This window comes from Conger conger, chromosome 17 (assembly GCF_963514075.1).
Source record: "Conger conger chromosome 17, fConCon1.1, whole genome shotgun sequence".
Taxonomy (NCBI): Eukaryota; Metazoa; Chordata; class Actinopteri; order Anguilliformes; family Congridae; genus Conger; species Conger conger.
This window is the reverse complement of record NC_083776.1, coordinates 26,929,123-26,942,087: the sequence shown is the minus strand read 5'-3', so window position 1 is coordinate 26,942,087 and position 12,965 is coordinate 26,929,123. Positions and strand designations below refer to the sequence as shown.

General features: G+C 46.8%; 1 protein-coding gene across 7 annotated transcripts in view; it reads left to right on the top strand.

Moving 5' to 3' along the window:
• Positions 1-12,965, top strand: part of LOC133116561 (dedicator of cytokinesis protein 9-like) — a 98,271-nt gene that overhangs the window by 69,254 nt on the left and 16,052 nt on the right. For 3 of the 7 annotated variants that reach the window (XM_061226249.1, XM_061226251.1, XM_061226250.1), the window contains exons 30-42: positions 348-459; positions 3,215-3,393; positions 3,503-3,619; positions 3,764-3,869; positions 3,968-4,101; positions 4,635-4,805; positions 6,414-6,446; positions 6,617-6,731; positions 7,537-7,603; positions 7,927-7,974; positions 10,106-10,242; positions 12,201-12,316; positions 12,573-12,710. In XM_061226249.1, coding sequence (XP_061082233.1) covers positions 348-459; positions 3,215-3,393; positions 3,503-3,619; positions 3,764-3,869; positions 3,968-4,101; positions 4,635-4,805; positions 6,414-6,446; positions 6,617-6,731; positions 7,537-7,603; positions 7,927-7,974; positions 10,106-10,242; positions 12,201-12,316; positions 12,573-12,710 — 1,473 coding nt within the window. Of the gene's footprint in view, positions 1-347; positions 460-3,214; positions 3,394-3,502; positions 3,620-3,763; positions 3,870-3,967; positions 4,102-4,634; positions 6,386-6,413; positions 6,447-6,616; positions 6,732-7,536; positions 7,604-7,926; positions 7,975-10,105; positions 10,243-12,200; positions 12,317-12,572; positions 12,711-12,965 lie in introns of those variants that run through there. The other 4 variants (XM_061226253.1, XM_061226255.1, XM_061226252.1 and 1 more) reach the window with 3 other exon arrangements.

Sequence of the window (12,965 nt, the reverse complement as noted above, 5' to 3'; positions counted from 1 at the left end):
ATTCACTATTATTCTCTATCGAACAAATCATAATTAACATAAGTTATGGAAGTTTGAAAAAACCGGGAATTCACATTTTTTAAAGACTAAAATAACTTGACAGTTAGAATCAACAGCGCATTGTCTTTGAAAGTGCGACAAATTCATTGGCCATCTCACAACCAATAGAGCATCTGATATGTGTTGTACAGTAATTACTCAGAGTTGTAATGCCATATGCTTGAAGACACATCAGTGTCCAGCTGCAGATATGCATGAAATGTGTGGTGCCTAAGTGCATAATTCACATGGGCAGGGTCTATACCAGTGCTCTGATGTAGCCGGCATGTTCTCTCCGTCTCTTTCAGACTCTGTACGAGCTGAAGTTCGAGTTCCTGCGTGTGGTGTGTAACCATGAACACTACGTCCCCCTCAACCTGCCCATGCCGTTTGGGAAGGGGAGAATACAGAGGTTTCAAGGTACAGAGCCCTCTCCCTCTCACCTGTGCAGAAAATGTAAATGAATTATTCTGCCCCCAGGCGTGCAATGGTGGAACTGTACCTTGGTCTCTTTTGAGGACAACCCTCCCTGGGTTGAAGGATGTTACCACAGCAACATGCTCTGTGATTCAAACTGTAGATATTTCCATGGCAACGTGCCATGTGCTTCAATCTGCAGATGTTGCCATAGCAACGTGCCTCGGGTCATGTGCTTCAAACTGCACTGCAGATATATTACCATAGTTACAAGCCCTCTGCTTCAAAATGTCAGCATTGCAGTAGCAACATACCCTGTGCTTCAAACTGGAGATACTACCAGCATGCCCTGGGGCTCAGGCTGTAGGTAGCGTCATAGCAACACAGACTGTAGCTGTTATGTGACCGTAGCCTCTGCAGTCAGTCGTACTGCTGGTGTCAGCGTGAGGTCTGTGTGCTGTAGCTCATCTGCCTGCTCTCCCCTGTGCACAGACAGGAATGCAGGTGTTACTGTGCATTAATATTCCTATTTTCCACCCATTGCTCTTTTGACTGCAGCTTCTTTTGTTTCTTTCTTTGTCTTTTTGTATTTTTTGTTTTTTTGTTGTTTCCCTTTTCTTTCCTGGTGAATTAGAGTTTCTGTCTCCCAGCGTGGAGTCACATGACGCTGCAGTAGGTAGGTGTGCGGTGTGCTGCTTGTGTGTCCGCTCATCTCAGACGCTGCCAGGAATGACTGGATTTGCCCTCTTAATTCAATTGCTCAGTCCTCTGTGTCATTTTGTCTTTGGTGTGGAATGACTAATCTGTCACACTCTCATCTTAAATGATTTAATTGGTTTCCATCAATGTGTGTTGTAATTGGCTAATTCTCCTGTACAATCACACTCATGGGCCTAATTATGGATATGTATGTAGGATATAATTATTTGAACATAATTAACTTAGTCCTCATTTCGTGTGTGTGTGTGTGTGTGTGTGTGTGTGTGTGTGTGTGTGTGTGCGCGCATGTGTGTTTGTGTGTGTCTGTCTGTGTAGACAGGCCTGGTCCATTTTGGGGGAAGTAGCTCAAAGCTGTGCTTGAGATCCTACTCTTCATGAGAATAGAATCAAATTGTTCATTTCTGAGGAAAAGATAATCTGCTAATTAAGATAAGATTAAAAATATTTTCATCCTGCCAGTCACATGTTACTGGAGACGTACACGATAGTCCCCCTGGGGTGTAGTATTTTGTTGAGCAGTTCTGATGGAGCATTGTGAATGAAAGAAGCTATTTTCTCAGTGGATTTTTGCACTTTTTTGATTTGAACTGAAAGCAGTTGCAGCCCGTCTGAGGTGGGCAGGGTGTGTGGCTATCAGTGCTATTTCAGAGGCCTTTCCCCGAGGTGCTGTGATTGGATCTGTGTTTTACTTGCTCCAAATGCTGTGTGCCGTTTTGTCTATCTGCCGTATTCACGTTTCACATTTTAGCAAAATCATAATCAATGCTTGGCTTATGTTTGCCGTGTTTGAGTGAGATTCTGTTGCTTTTTTTAGTTCTTACACTTTTTCCTCTTTTGTGCTGCCTTGTGCGCTGTTCAGATCACATGTCACGATCATTCATCAAATGTTCATTCCAGCCGTCCACTAATCGGAGTCGGGTTTAAGTTTTGTTTTGTCTGCCCTGTGGAGTCGGCTGTAATGCCACACCGCACAATGACTGCACTTGTGCGCCGTTTAATCCCTCCGCCTAATCATTTCAGATGAACACAGATTAAAGCAAATTCTTTACCGATTTTAGGCTGCATTTCAGTGCAGTTCTGACATGAACACACATTATACAGCACAGGCTGATCCCATAGTGTCATTTTACAAGCAGGGGTAACCCTCCAGACTCAGGACAGAAGCTGACCGTTCTACGCACATGCAGAATGATGGCCAGTCTTAGATTGTTTTTAGGTGTTGAGGTCCTTGTGTTAAATGCGAACTGAAAGACACAGCCTTTTCATAGAAGGTTGAGTTTCAAAGCTTTTGAAAGCTTGGGTTGTTCATGATTTTCAGTTTGTTCTCGTGTTCACTCCTTTCCAAGGAGACAGTATGAACAGATATCTCAGTTATCTGTTTTATTAACCCTGAGATGGGTTTTAGTTCAGCAATTTAAACGTTTCACGATCAAACCCAGCTCTACATGCTCTTGTAGACCTCACAGTGGAGTAGTGCTTTAGTACAATATGCACATTGTCAGGGTAGGTTAGTGTATAGCAGTGGAGTTCTGCTATGGCATCGTAAGACTGTTGGGTAAATCTAGAGAAGACGAGATCAAGTAGTGCTACAGTATAGTAGAGGGGTGTCCGACTCCAGTCCTGGAGGGCCGCAGTATCTGCAGGTGTTCGTGGTTCAATCAGCACCCAATTAAGGCCTTGAGAATAAGGTGTGTGGACTCTTTAGCTGAAACACACCAAAAACCAGCAGACACCATGGCCCTCCAGGGCTGGAGTTTGACACCCTTGGTATAGTACTTTACAGCCATAGAGTAATCAAAGTACTCAGAAATTCAGTTGAGGATAATTATGAACTCAGTCGAGTGCGTGGAATGGGGAGCACACCCTGAGGAGGAGCAGTGAGGAGGTGCGGCACCCTGACTCTCTCTCTCTCTCTCTCTCTCTCTCTCTCTCTTTCACACACACACACACACACACACACACACACACTCTCTATCTCTCTGTCTCTCTCTCTCTCTCTCTCTCTCTCTCTCACACACACTCTCTATCTCTCTCTCAGATCTGCAGCTGGACTACTCGCTGACAGATGACTTCTGTAAGAACCACTTCCTGGTGGGGCTGCTGATGAGGGAGGTGGGCGGGGCCCTGCAGGAGCTCCGGGAGGTCCGGCAGATCTCCATCCAGGTGCTGAAGAACCTGATGATTAAGCACACCTTCGACGAGCGCTACGCCTCCAAGGTAGAGCCCCCGTACTGTCACACACTGCACCCCACTGTCATACCCGGCGCAGGGGGATGTGTTAATTACGGCATATTGTGATGGTGTTTTATTGTTTATTGTTTCCCAGAGCCAGCAGGCCAGGCTAGCCACCCTGTACCTGCCTCTCTTCGGCCTGCTGCAGGAGAACGTCCATCGGCTCAATGTGAGGGAGGTCTCCCTTTTCCCCATCAGCTTGTCCAGCAATGTAAGGCTGACCCCTAGTGGCCATGTGTGGAATTATACCTGAACCCATTCTGACAGTGTAAGATTGGCCCCCTAGTGGCCATGTGTAGAAATACAGCAGTGAAGCATTCAGCTCATGGTGTTTCTCTCCCCTTGTGGGGCTCAGAATGGGAGAGAGGACTCCATCCTCTCCAGTGCCATGGTGACCCCACAGAAAGCAGGAAGCGGCCTGGAGAACAGCAGCCTGCATAAGGATGTGTTTGGAGCCACAGGTGTGTGAGAAATCCTCCTAAATGTGTGTGTGTAAGTGTGTGTGTGTGTGCTTGCACGTGGGTGTGTGTGTGTATCTCACACTGTGTCCCTCCTGCAGGCTCTCCTCACTCCTCCTCCACTCCCAACATTAACTCTGTGCGCCACACTGACTCCCGCGGCTCCCTCATCAGCACTGACTCGGGGAACAGCCTCGCAGAGAGGAGCAGCGAAAAGGCCAACTCCCTGGATAAGGTACTGCCCCTGACCCCTGACCCCTGACCCCTGCACTCCCACTGACCTGCCACAGTCAAACCAGAAGTGCCTCTGCAGGGCACGGTTCTACATTCCCAGTGTTCTCCGCAGTGTGAGAGACTCACAGAGGACACCATTGGATAAAGGCTGGTGACGGTGTACGACTTCAGGGGCTGTGATGTCATTTCCTCTTATTTATTTATTTATTTATTTATTTATTAATCATTCAACATTACTGGTTTTCCAATAACTGAAATGTTATTAAAAAGGTTGAATTCCATTGCTTTTTGCAAAAGGAGGCATGTATCTTAAGTGTGTGTCTAATAAGCGTATAAGAGTTTATCGTGACCAGGCCTTTCACTGCCCAGCGCTGCACCGCTAAGTGAGTGGGTGTTGAACAGCAGGGCTGCACGTCTTTGTCCTGCCCCTGTGGTTACAGCGGAGACAGGGTGGTGAGCCCTTCTCCTCTAACCCCTCTCCACACCCTAACCACCATTAACCCCGCTCTGGCCTGTCCTCACCACCGCACTCAGAGAGCCAGGTTTGCCCGGAGACACTCGGCCCACGTGCTCTGCTTCTTTTCTGAACCGGAAGACACCCCGCCCACCGCCCGCACCAAGCGCATGACCCTGGACCTCTCTCTGCTCGCAGCCTCAGGGAGCTCTCTGCCAGGGAGGGCCCCGCCCGCCAGCCTGGCACTACAAGTACAGCAGCGTGCTTTCTGTCCCCTCTCTGCCCCTGTACCCACGGTCTGGGAGAGGGCGCGTGTGATTGGCTGTGCTGAGGCTCCATCGCCCCGGTGGGGCCTGTGATTGGCTGGTGCCGCTCTGGCCACCATGAATCAGCACGTCTGGCTTCATGGGCTCACTTCTGCTCAGTGTGAGGAGGGAAGAGCTCAGCAGTGCTCTCCTCAGGGGGCATGTCTCTCCCCGCCCATGCCCCCTCCTCCGCTGTTCCTCCTGCTCTCTCGCTCTCTCTCAGCTCATTCTGGGGATGTCCTCAGGAAATGTGTCCATAATTTCCAAAATTTAACACAAAGCTGATTTTACAATTGGTTTTTAGTTTTAGTGTCTGGTCATAAAGTGCTACAATGTTGTTAAAATGTGTGTTCAACGTCTGTTCACAGCACAAAATGACTGTCTTAAGTGTTTTAGTCTTAAAATGAGACTTAAGTTTTTTTGTCTCAAGTAGAAAATATTAGCTTGTTTTAAGTTTCTGTTAAGTTAAGTCACGGCTTGACAAATCATATCTTGAAAATTTTCCTACCCCATTTGCAAATTAAATGAGTCAAGTCTCTTACCTCATTGGCAATATGTTTGTCTTATTTAGCAAAAAAGTAAAAGAAATAAGATCTTAGGTTTCCATGTAAGACGAAAATACTTCTTTTTTGGTTTCTGCAGTGTTTGTTTTTTTCTTCTTGTAGATACACAAGCTCTGTCTTTTGTGTGTGTGTTTGACACATGTTAGTGCAGTTATTGGAAATGCACGTGTTATTGGAGATGTTAGGCTCAAACCATGTGAGAAATTGAAATGTGCACTCTGGTTACAAGTATCATTAGGATGCTTGACAGATTACCTTTTTGATTCTAACATAACATAAACATTAATTACATAAAATATTTGTATATTTATATAAAAATCTATAAATAAAGTATTCAATAAATATCCCTGCTCGTTAGGCCGAACATGGGTCACGCATGAGAGAGTTCCCCTGAGAACAGACTGCAGAGTGATGACTGATGACTGATGCTAATACCTGCCACCAAGATCAGCAGCCGATCCCTGCTAATCTTGAGTTTTCAGTATGATGGCTGTGGGTATTTCGCTGTGCTTTCCTGTTTCAGTTTGGCTTGGGGGGATTACAATCAGATTTTCCTGTAGACACAATGTAGCCTCATTCTCTCTGGGTGTTTCATGCCTGTCCTGGGCCACACAGGCCTGCTAGCCTGCTAGCCTGCTAGCCCGCTCTGGACAGGCTGGGAGGGTTTGTGGTGCATATACAGTATACAGTATGCTTTAATTGTCACTGCAATGGAAGGTAAACGTGCTATCCTCCATCTTATATGTACCTATATATACTTTACGCTGCTTGTGTGTGTATTTTAGGCTCTTATTTAACACGTAGTTTCACAGGCATGGTGTTAGACATCAGTGCATCCCATCTGTGATTGATATTAGTCTCTCATTAGTCTCTCATTCATCTCTCTCTAATCAGTCTAAATGGTATAAACTATAGCTAGTGTATGAGAGGGACTTTTGTCTGAGTGGAATATTTTGACTTTCCAGTAATTCTATCTGCTGCTCTGTTTCAGGGAAGCAATTTGAGTGTCCTGTATGAGAGCCAGGTATTATTATAATTATCATTATTATTATTATTATTTTTAGATCAGCTTTGATTCAGGGGAGATAGCACCTCCTTAGCGCTCACTGAAGGAGTAGGCATTTGTTATGGGGAGCGCCTTTCTCTCTGTCATGCCCTGATTCTGAGCGGTCCATCCTGTACCCCGTCCTCCAGAACCAGCCTGCCTCAGCCCTGGGGAGCAGCTTCCTGCGCTGTGACAAACTGGAGCAGGCCGAGATCAAGAGCCTGCTCATGTGCTTCCTGCACGTGCTCAAGAGCATGTCTGAAGGTAGGCTGCGACCAGCACCCGCCACCTTGCTCCTCCTCACACGCCTCCTCACCCCACACCTCACACGCCTCCTCACCCCACACCTCACACGCTTCCTCATCCCACACCTCACACACCTCCTCACACCACACCTCACCCCACCTCCTCATCCTACCACCCACCACCTTGCTCCTCCTCACACGCCTCCTCACCCCACACCTCACACGCTTCCTCATCCCACACCTCACACACCTCACACCACACCTCAACCCACAACTCACACGCCTCCTCATCCCACACCTCACACCACCTCCTCACCCAACACCTCACCCCACCTCCTCATCCTACCACCCACCACCTTGCTCCTCCTCACACGCCTCCTCACCCCACACCTCACACGCCTCCTCACACGCCTTCTCACCCCACAACTCACACGCCTCCTCATCCCACACCTCATACCACCTCCTCACCCAACACCTCACCCCACCTCCTCATCCTACCACCCGCCACCTTGCTCCTCCTCACACGCCCCCTCATCCCACACCTCACACCACACCTCACACCACACCTCACACCACACGTAACTTAAATGTTCATATTGAGTTTCCCTTCTAGGTTCAGTCAGAATCCATTTTATTAGATCAGATTTGTCAGAAGGGTGTGCCACTTTGTTCTCAATGGTGTTCTTTCTTAATGTGCGGTACAGCATGAAGTGAGTCTTTTTCTCCTGCCCTCCTGTGTGTTTGTTTGTGAATGTGGTTGTGTGTGTCTGAATCTCTCTCTCTCTCTCTCACTCACACTCTCTCCCTCTATCTTTCCCTCGTAGATGCGCTGTTCACCTACTGGAACAAGGCCAGCTCTGCAGAGCTGATGGATTTCTTCACGCTCGTAGAGTAAGTCCTCACTTCCAGGTGCCATTCTCACACTGACATCACTGGAGGCACCAGGCACAGCCAGCAGCTTGGCCTGAGAGCTTTATCCAGGGCTTAATCCAGAGAGGCCTCTGCTGTCAGGCCTTAGCCATTAGCCCTAATCTCTTAGTTTATAGCCTACTGTTTTTAGCTGTTAGCTCTTAGCCTGTAGCCTGAAAAGAGTAGAAATTTATGGTTGCCTGAACAACATGCACATTTAAAACTTTAAGACAGAATCAGACCTGTGTACGGTATGTCCACAGTTTAAAAATGACTTGTTTGTGATCTTCTTTGTGTTCCTGCAGAGTGTGTCTCCACCAGTTCAGGTACATGGGGAAGCGTTACATTGCAAGGTAACTTTTTAAGTCTTTCTGATGCGGTCAGTGTGTTAGAAGCATAACTAAAATGTTTTATTTTTGATACTGTACAGTATCTCAATATGAGCTACACCTGTGCAATATGCTTTGTGACTTGGTCGTATGCAGTAATAGTGTCTGTTTTATGGGGGTGACAGTGAAGCATAACGGTAAAGGAACATAGCTTCTGAGTCTTCTGGGGTTGTGGGTTTGAGCTGTGGCGTGTGTTTCAGTGGCCTCAGTAACCTGTCCACCTGTGCACAGAAAGTCCTTAACCTAATGTTGAGTTATGTAGATAGTGTCAGAGGAACTGAAAAATCACTAAGGAAGTAGAGAAATATCACCTTAAGTAGCACAAGCTTACAGCTGATAAGGTGACATGGAGATACTATGTGGTCCCAAATATGTATTCTGTAATAGTATTGTTCAAAATATCAATAAACAGCACATGCAATTATAATAGCGCTCTTTGAACAAATTATTTTGCCTCATGAAAGTGTTTGGGACTATTTACTAATACCCTGTAATGTACACCACCAAACAGGATGTATAAGACATGTAGAAATTGTATGTATTTGTTTTACTGATGCATTGTTTTATTTCCATACTTTACTATATTCTTTACAAAGCATTTATGCCACCTGTAATGTTCTCCATAAATATTACCTTGCAATTGCTGTTTACGTACGTTTTTGATTTCTTATGACTGAAAAGTAATTTCAAAGTTGTGTATCAATGAAATTACATATTGAAATGAAATGTCCCCAAATAAGTCAATTGCACTGTATTTTTACTGTATTCTTCCATCATTGTTCTGTGTAACTGCTGATGTTGTTGTTTGGTTTAATCTACTATTTAATGTACTTCTGTTAACACTGCACTGTAGATAATGTACATATATATGCACACACAGGCATATACAGTATACTCTCACACAAGTCTCACGCACACAGTCATGTATGTACTGTATGTTCATACAGCCACAGACACATATTCAGGCAGCTCCACACATACACTCACCCACAGTACATACAGACCTGTTACACATACACATATGGACACATACACAGACACAAAAGTCTTTACAAACACACGTATACTCACACACACACACACACACACACACACACTCTCTCTTTCTCTCTCTCTCTCCCCCTCTCTGGTACACTGGGCTCTGGGTCTCTTCTCTCTCTAACCCCCCTTCACTTTCTCTGTTTCTTTGCGCTTAAATGCTTTCAAATGTAACACAATAAATCACATGGCTCCTGCCCTCTCCTGATTGGGTAAGGCTTGGGGTGCTCTTGCCTTTGCCCCCGCCCTCACTGAAAGCATGCAGTGTCTCCCTTGTGTCCTGCTTGGTCACTCCGTAACACCTCAACACACATTTCCACCTCTGGTTTAACTTCAGTGTGAGTCTGTCAGTCACTCAGTATAGTTGAGACTCCACTGCCTTGTGTGGTCAGATACTGCATGTGCATGCCTGCTGCTGTGTCTGCAAGCGTGTAATGTCCAACCTTAAGCCAGACAGTGAGGTCATATGGAATTAATGTTCAAATGTGGATGTAATTGGTAACTCTGTACCTGGACCATATGCCATAAAACCAAAGTGTGAAATAACACACTTCATAGCCAGTCATGACAGTGTATGACAGCTTAAATATTATAGCCAATGTTATATGCAGCCAAAATAATGGTTAAGGAACTAGTCGTTTTAAAGTTGTGGGTTTGAGGCACTGCTGTTGGCCAAAGACCAATTGCATCAGTAAACTAATGGCTTCTCCAAAAAATGTAAATCGTAAATTGTCCCTCTGTGAAAAGAATGTAAGTGATACAGTCTGCATAATTGTTAGCGATCTGGGCTTGCCAACTCCGAGGTTGTCGGTTTGTTTTTGTCCAATGTGATGCTTATATGGCATTGGACTGTTTATGAGAGGTTATTTAATATTAATGAGACAGTTATGTGGGCTTTATGGCATATAGTTCAAGTGTTTCCATATGACCTTATTTATGTCTGCATTCAACATTAAACAAAAATTGTGAGTGTGTTGATTATCTCTCTCTCTCACGGGTGGAGGTGCTAAGTGACATCACTTGTCTAACCCCCCTCTTTGCTCTGTTCCGTTGCTAGGCACCAGGAGGGGGCGGGGCCAAGCACACACGAGCGCAAGTCTCAGACGCTGCCTGTGTCCCGCAGCAGGGCAGGGATGATGCACGCCCGCTTACAGCAGCTCAGCAGCCTGGACACCTCTTACACGTTCGGCCACAGTGAGTCACACCCCTGTCCTGCCCCGCCCAATCCCACTGGTCACCTCTTACACCGTCAGCCACAGTGAGTCACACCACTCTCCAGCCCCGCCCAATCCCACTGGTCACCTCTTACACCGTCAGCCACAGTGAGCGACTCCCCTCTCAATCCCACTGGTCACCTCTTACACCGTCAGCCACAGTGAGTGACTCCCCTCTCAATCCCACTGGTCACCTCTTACACCGTCAGCAACAGTGAGTCACACCACTCTCCTGTCCCAAAATGCCACTGGACACCGTGTACACTGTCAGCCACAGTGAGTGCAGCCTCCTTCCCCTCCTCCTGTATCTCACGTTCCCCTCTTTCCTCTCATCACCTTTCCTAATCATCAGTATCATCACTGTGTGTGTGTGTGTGTGTGCATGTGTGTGTGTGGCCACTAGGATGGTGGTCACACATTTGCCAAGACCACAACTGCACGACTTCTAGAGGCTGCGGCGTTATCTTATGGTTTGTACTTTATTGAAAACAAGTAAACCTTTTCAGGGCTGACAGACGATAGGTTAAAGTAAATTTACCTTTAATAAAATGGCTTTCTCTGTGTTTTCAGTGTGAGAAAGGTTTCAAGTGTTCTTGGAATTTCTGTAGACCATGGTAAGAATGTACCAGGTTGGCAGCCATCTTGCAAGCTGTTATCAGCTCATTCAAGTTAAATGGCATTCATAGCAATGGCATCCAGTGCCATTCAAGTGCATGAAGATTCAGCTGGGCATGTTTCCCTCCGAAAACACCCTCCCCACTCATCCCCAACTTCTGAACCCTGTCCATGACTGATAATACTGCATTTCACTGCACTCAGATATTACATCTTTTAAATATTCCTCTGTACCTATTTATTTTAAATCCAGTGTGAGCTTCTTTTTACATACTTGTTGTCCCTTTTGCTATGTTGCTATTGAATATGGCTGCCTGTGTTGCATTGTGTCCGATAGCTGGCCTCCAGACCGGCAATGGCCTGAAGCCCTTTTGCTTAGGTGTGATTGGCGGAGGTGTGCAGAAGTGTAAGCATGTGATTGGTGGAGGTGTGCAGAAGTGTAAGCATGTGATTGGTGGAGGTGTGTAGAAGCTTGCGTGATTGGTGCAGGTTTGTAGACGTGGCAATGGCCTGAAGCCCTTTTGCTTAGGTGTGATTGGCGGAGGTGTGCAGAAGTGTAAGCATGTGATTGGTACAGGTGTGCAGTGGCGTAAGCGTGTGATTGGTGCAGTCGCATAAGCGTGTGATTGGTGCAGGTAAGCAGCAAGTAAGAGTGTGATTGGTGCAGGTAAGCAGCAAGTAAGCGCGTGATTGGTGCAGGCGTGCAGTGGTGTAAGCGTGTGATTGGTGCAGTGGTGTAAGCCTGTGATTGGTGCAGTGGTGTAAGCCTGTGATTGGTGCAGTGGTATAAGCGAGTGTTTGGTGCAGGTGTGCAGTGGTGTAAGCGTGTGATTGGTGCAGTGGTATAAGCGTGTGATTGGTGCAGTGGTATAAGCGTGTGATTGGTGCAGTGGTATAAGCGTGTGATTGGTGCAGTGGTGTAAGCGTGTGATTGGTGCAGTGGTATAAGCGTGTGATTGGTGCAGTGGTATAAGCGAGTGATTGGTGCAGTGGTATAAGCGTGTGATTGGTGCAGTGGTGTAAGCGTGTGATTGGTGCAGTGGTGTAAGCGTGTGATTGGTGCAGTGGTGTAAGCGTGTGATTGGTGCAGTGGTATAAGCGTGTGATTGGTGCAGTGGTATAAGCGTGTGATTGGTGCAGTGGTGTAAGCGTGTGATTGGTGCAGTGGTGTAAGCGTGTGATTGGTGCAGTGGTATAAGCGAGTGATTGGTGCAGTGGTATAAGCGAGTGATTGGTGCAGTGGTGTAAGCGTGTGATTGGTGTAGGTGTGCAGTGGTATAAGCATGCCGGCGGCCTCACAGCTGCGTGTCATGTCTCTTGCAGCCTACTCCCACTCGGAGGCTGACGTGCTGAACCAGTCCCTGCTGGAGGCCAACATCGCCACTGAAGTGTGTCTGACAGTACTGGACACCCTCAGCATCTTCATCATGGGCTTTAAGGTGCAGTCCCCCAGCCAGGGCTATCGCTGTGCACACACTCACCTGAGTTATCACTGCCAATCATACCTTTCATGTCTGTTTTCATCATTGTGTTTGATGTATTTGTGGGGACCACACCTCTGTCTGGATGGATAGCTGTTGTGTTTAACTGGAATGTTCCCCCCCCACCCCTCCCCCGGGAACTCTGTACAGTCTAATTTGAGAGCTTGGGGATCTGCTTTCTGGAAGGTTCTCACAGGAAGTTGTGTGCCTGCAGACGCAGCTGTGTGCCGATCACGGTCACAACCCCCTGATGAAGAAGGTGTTCGCAGTCCACCTGTGCTTCCTGAGGATCAACCAATCAGAGGCTGCCCTCAAGCAGGTCTTCACCTCCCTGCGCACCTTCATCTACAAGGTGGGTCGGGCCGGGGCAGATCAGCCCACTTTAACCGCCATAACCCTCAGTGCAGTTTGGTCTCTTCACTCTCAGACGCTTGAGAGATTTAACATGGTGCTTCTCATGATAATTTAGCACTTAAGTGTGCATTTCACTGCCATTACCAAAGCAGTCACATGCAGTATAATATGTAAGTTTGTTTGGCAAACGCTGCAGTTACATTGCAGGATATGGAAACAACCTTACACATGTGTATAAGTTAATCTAACTCTC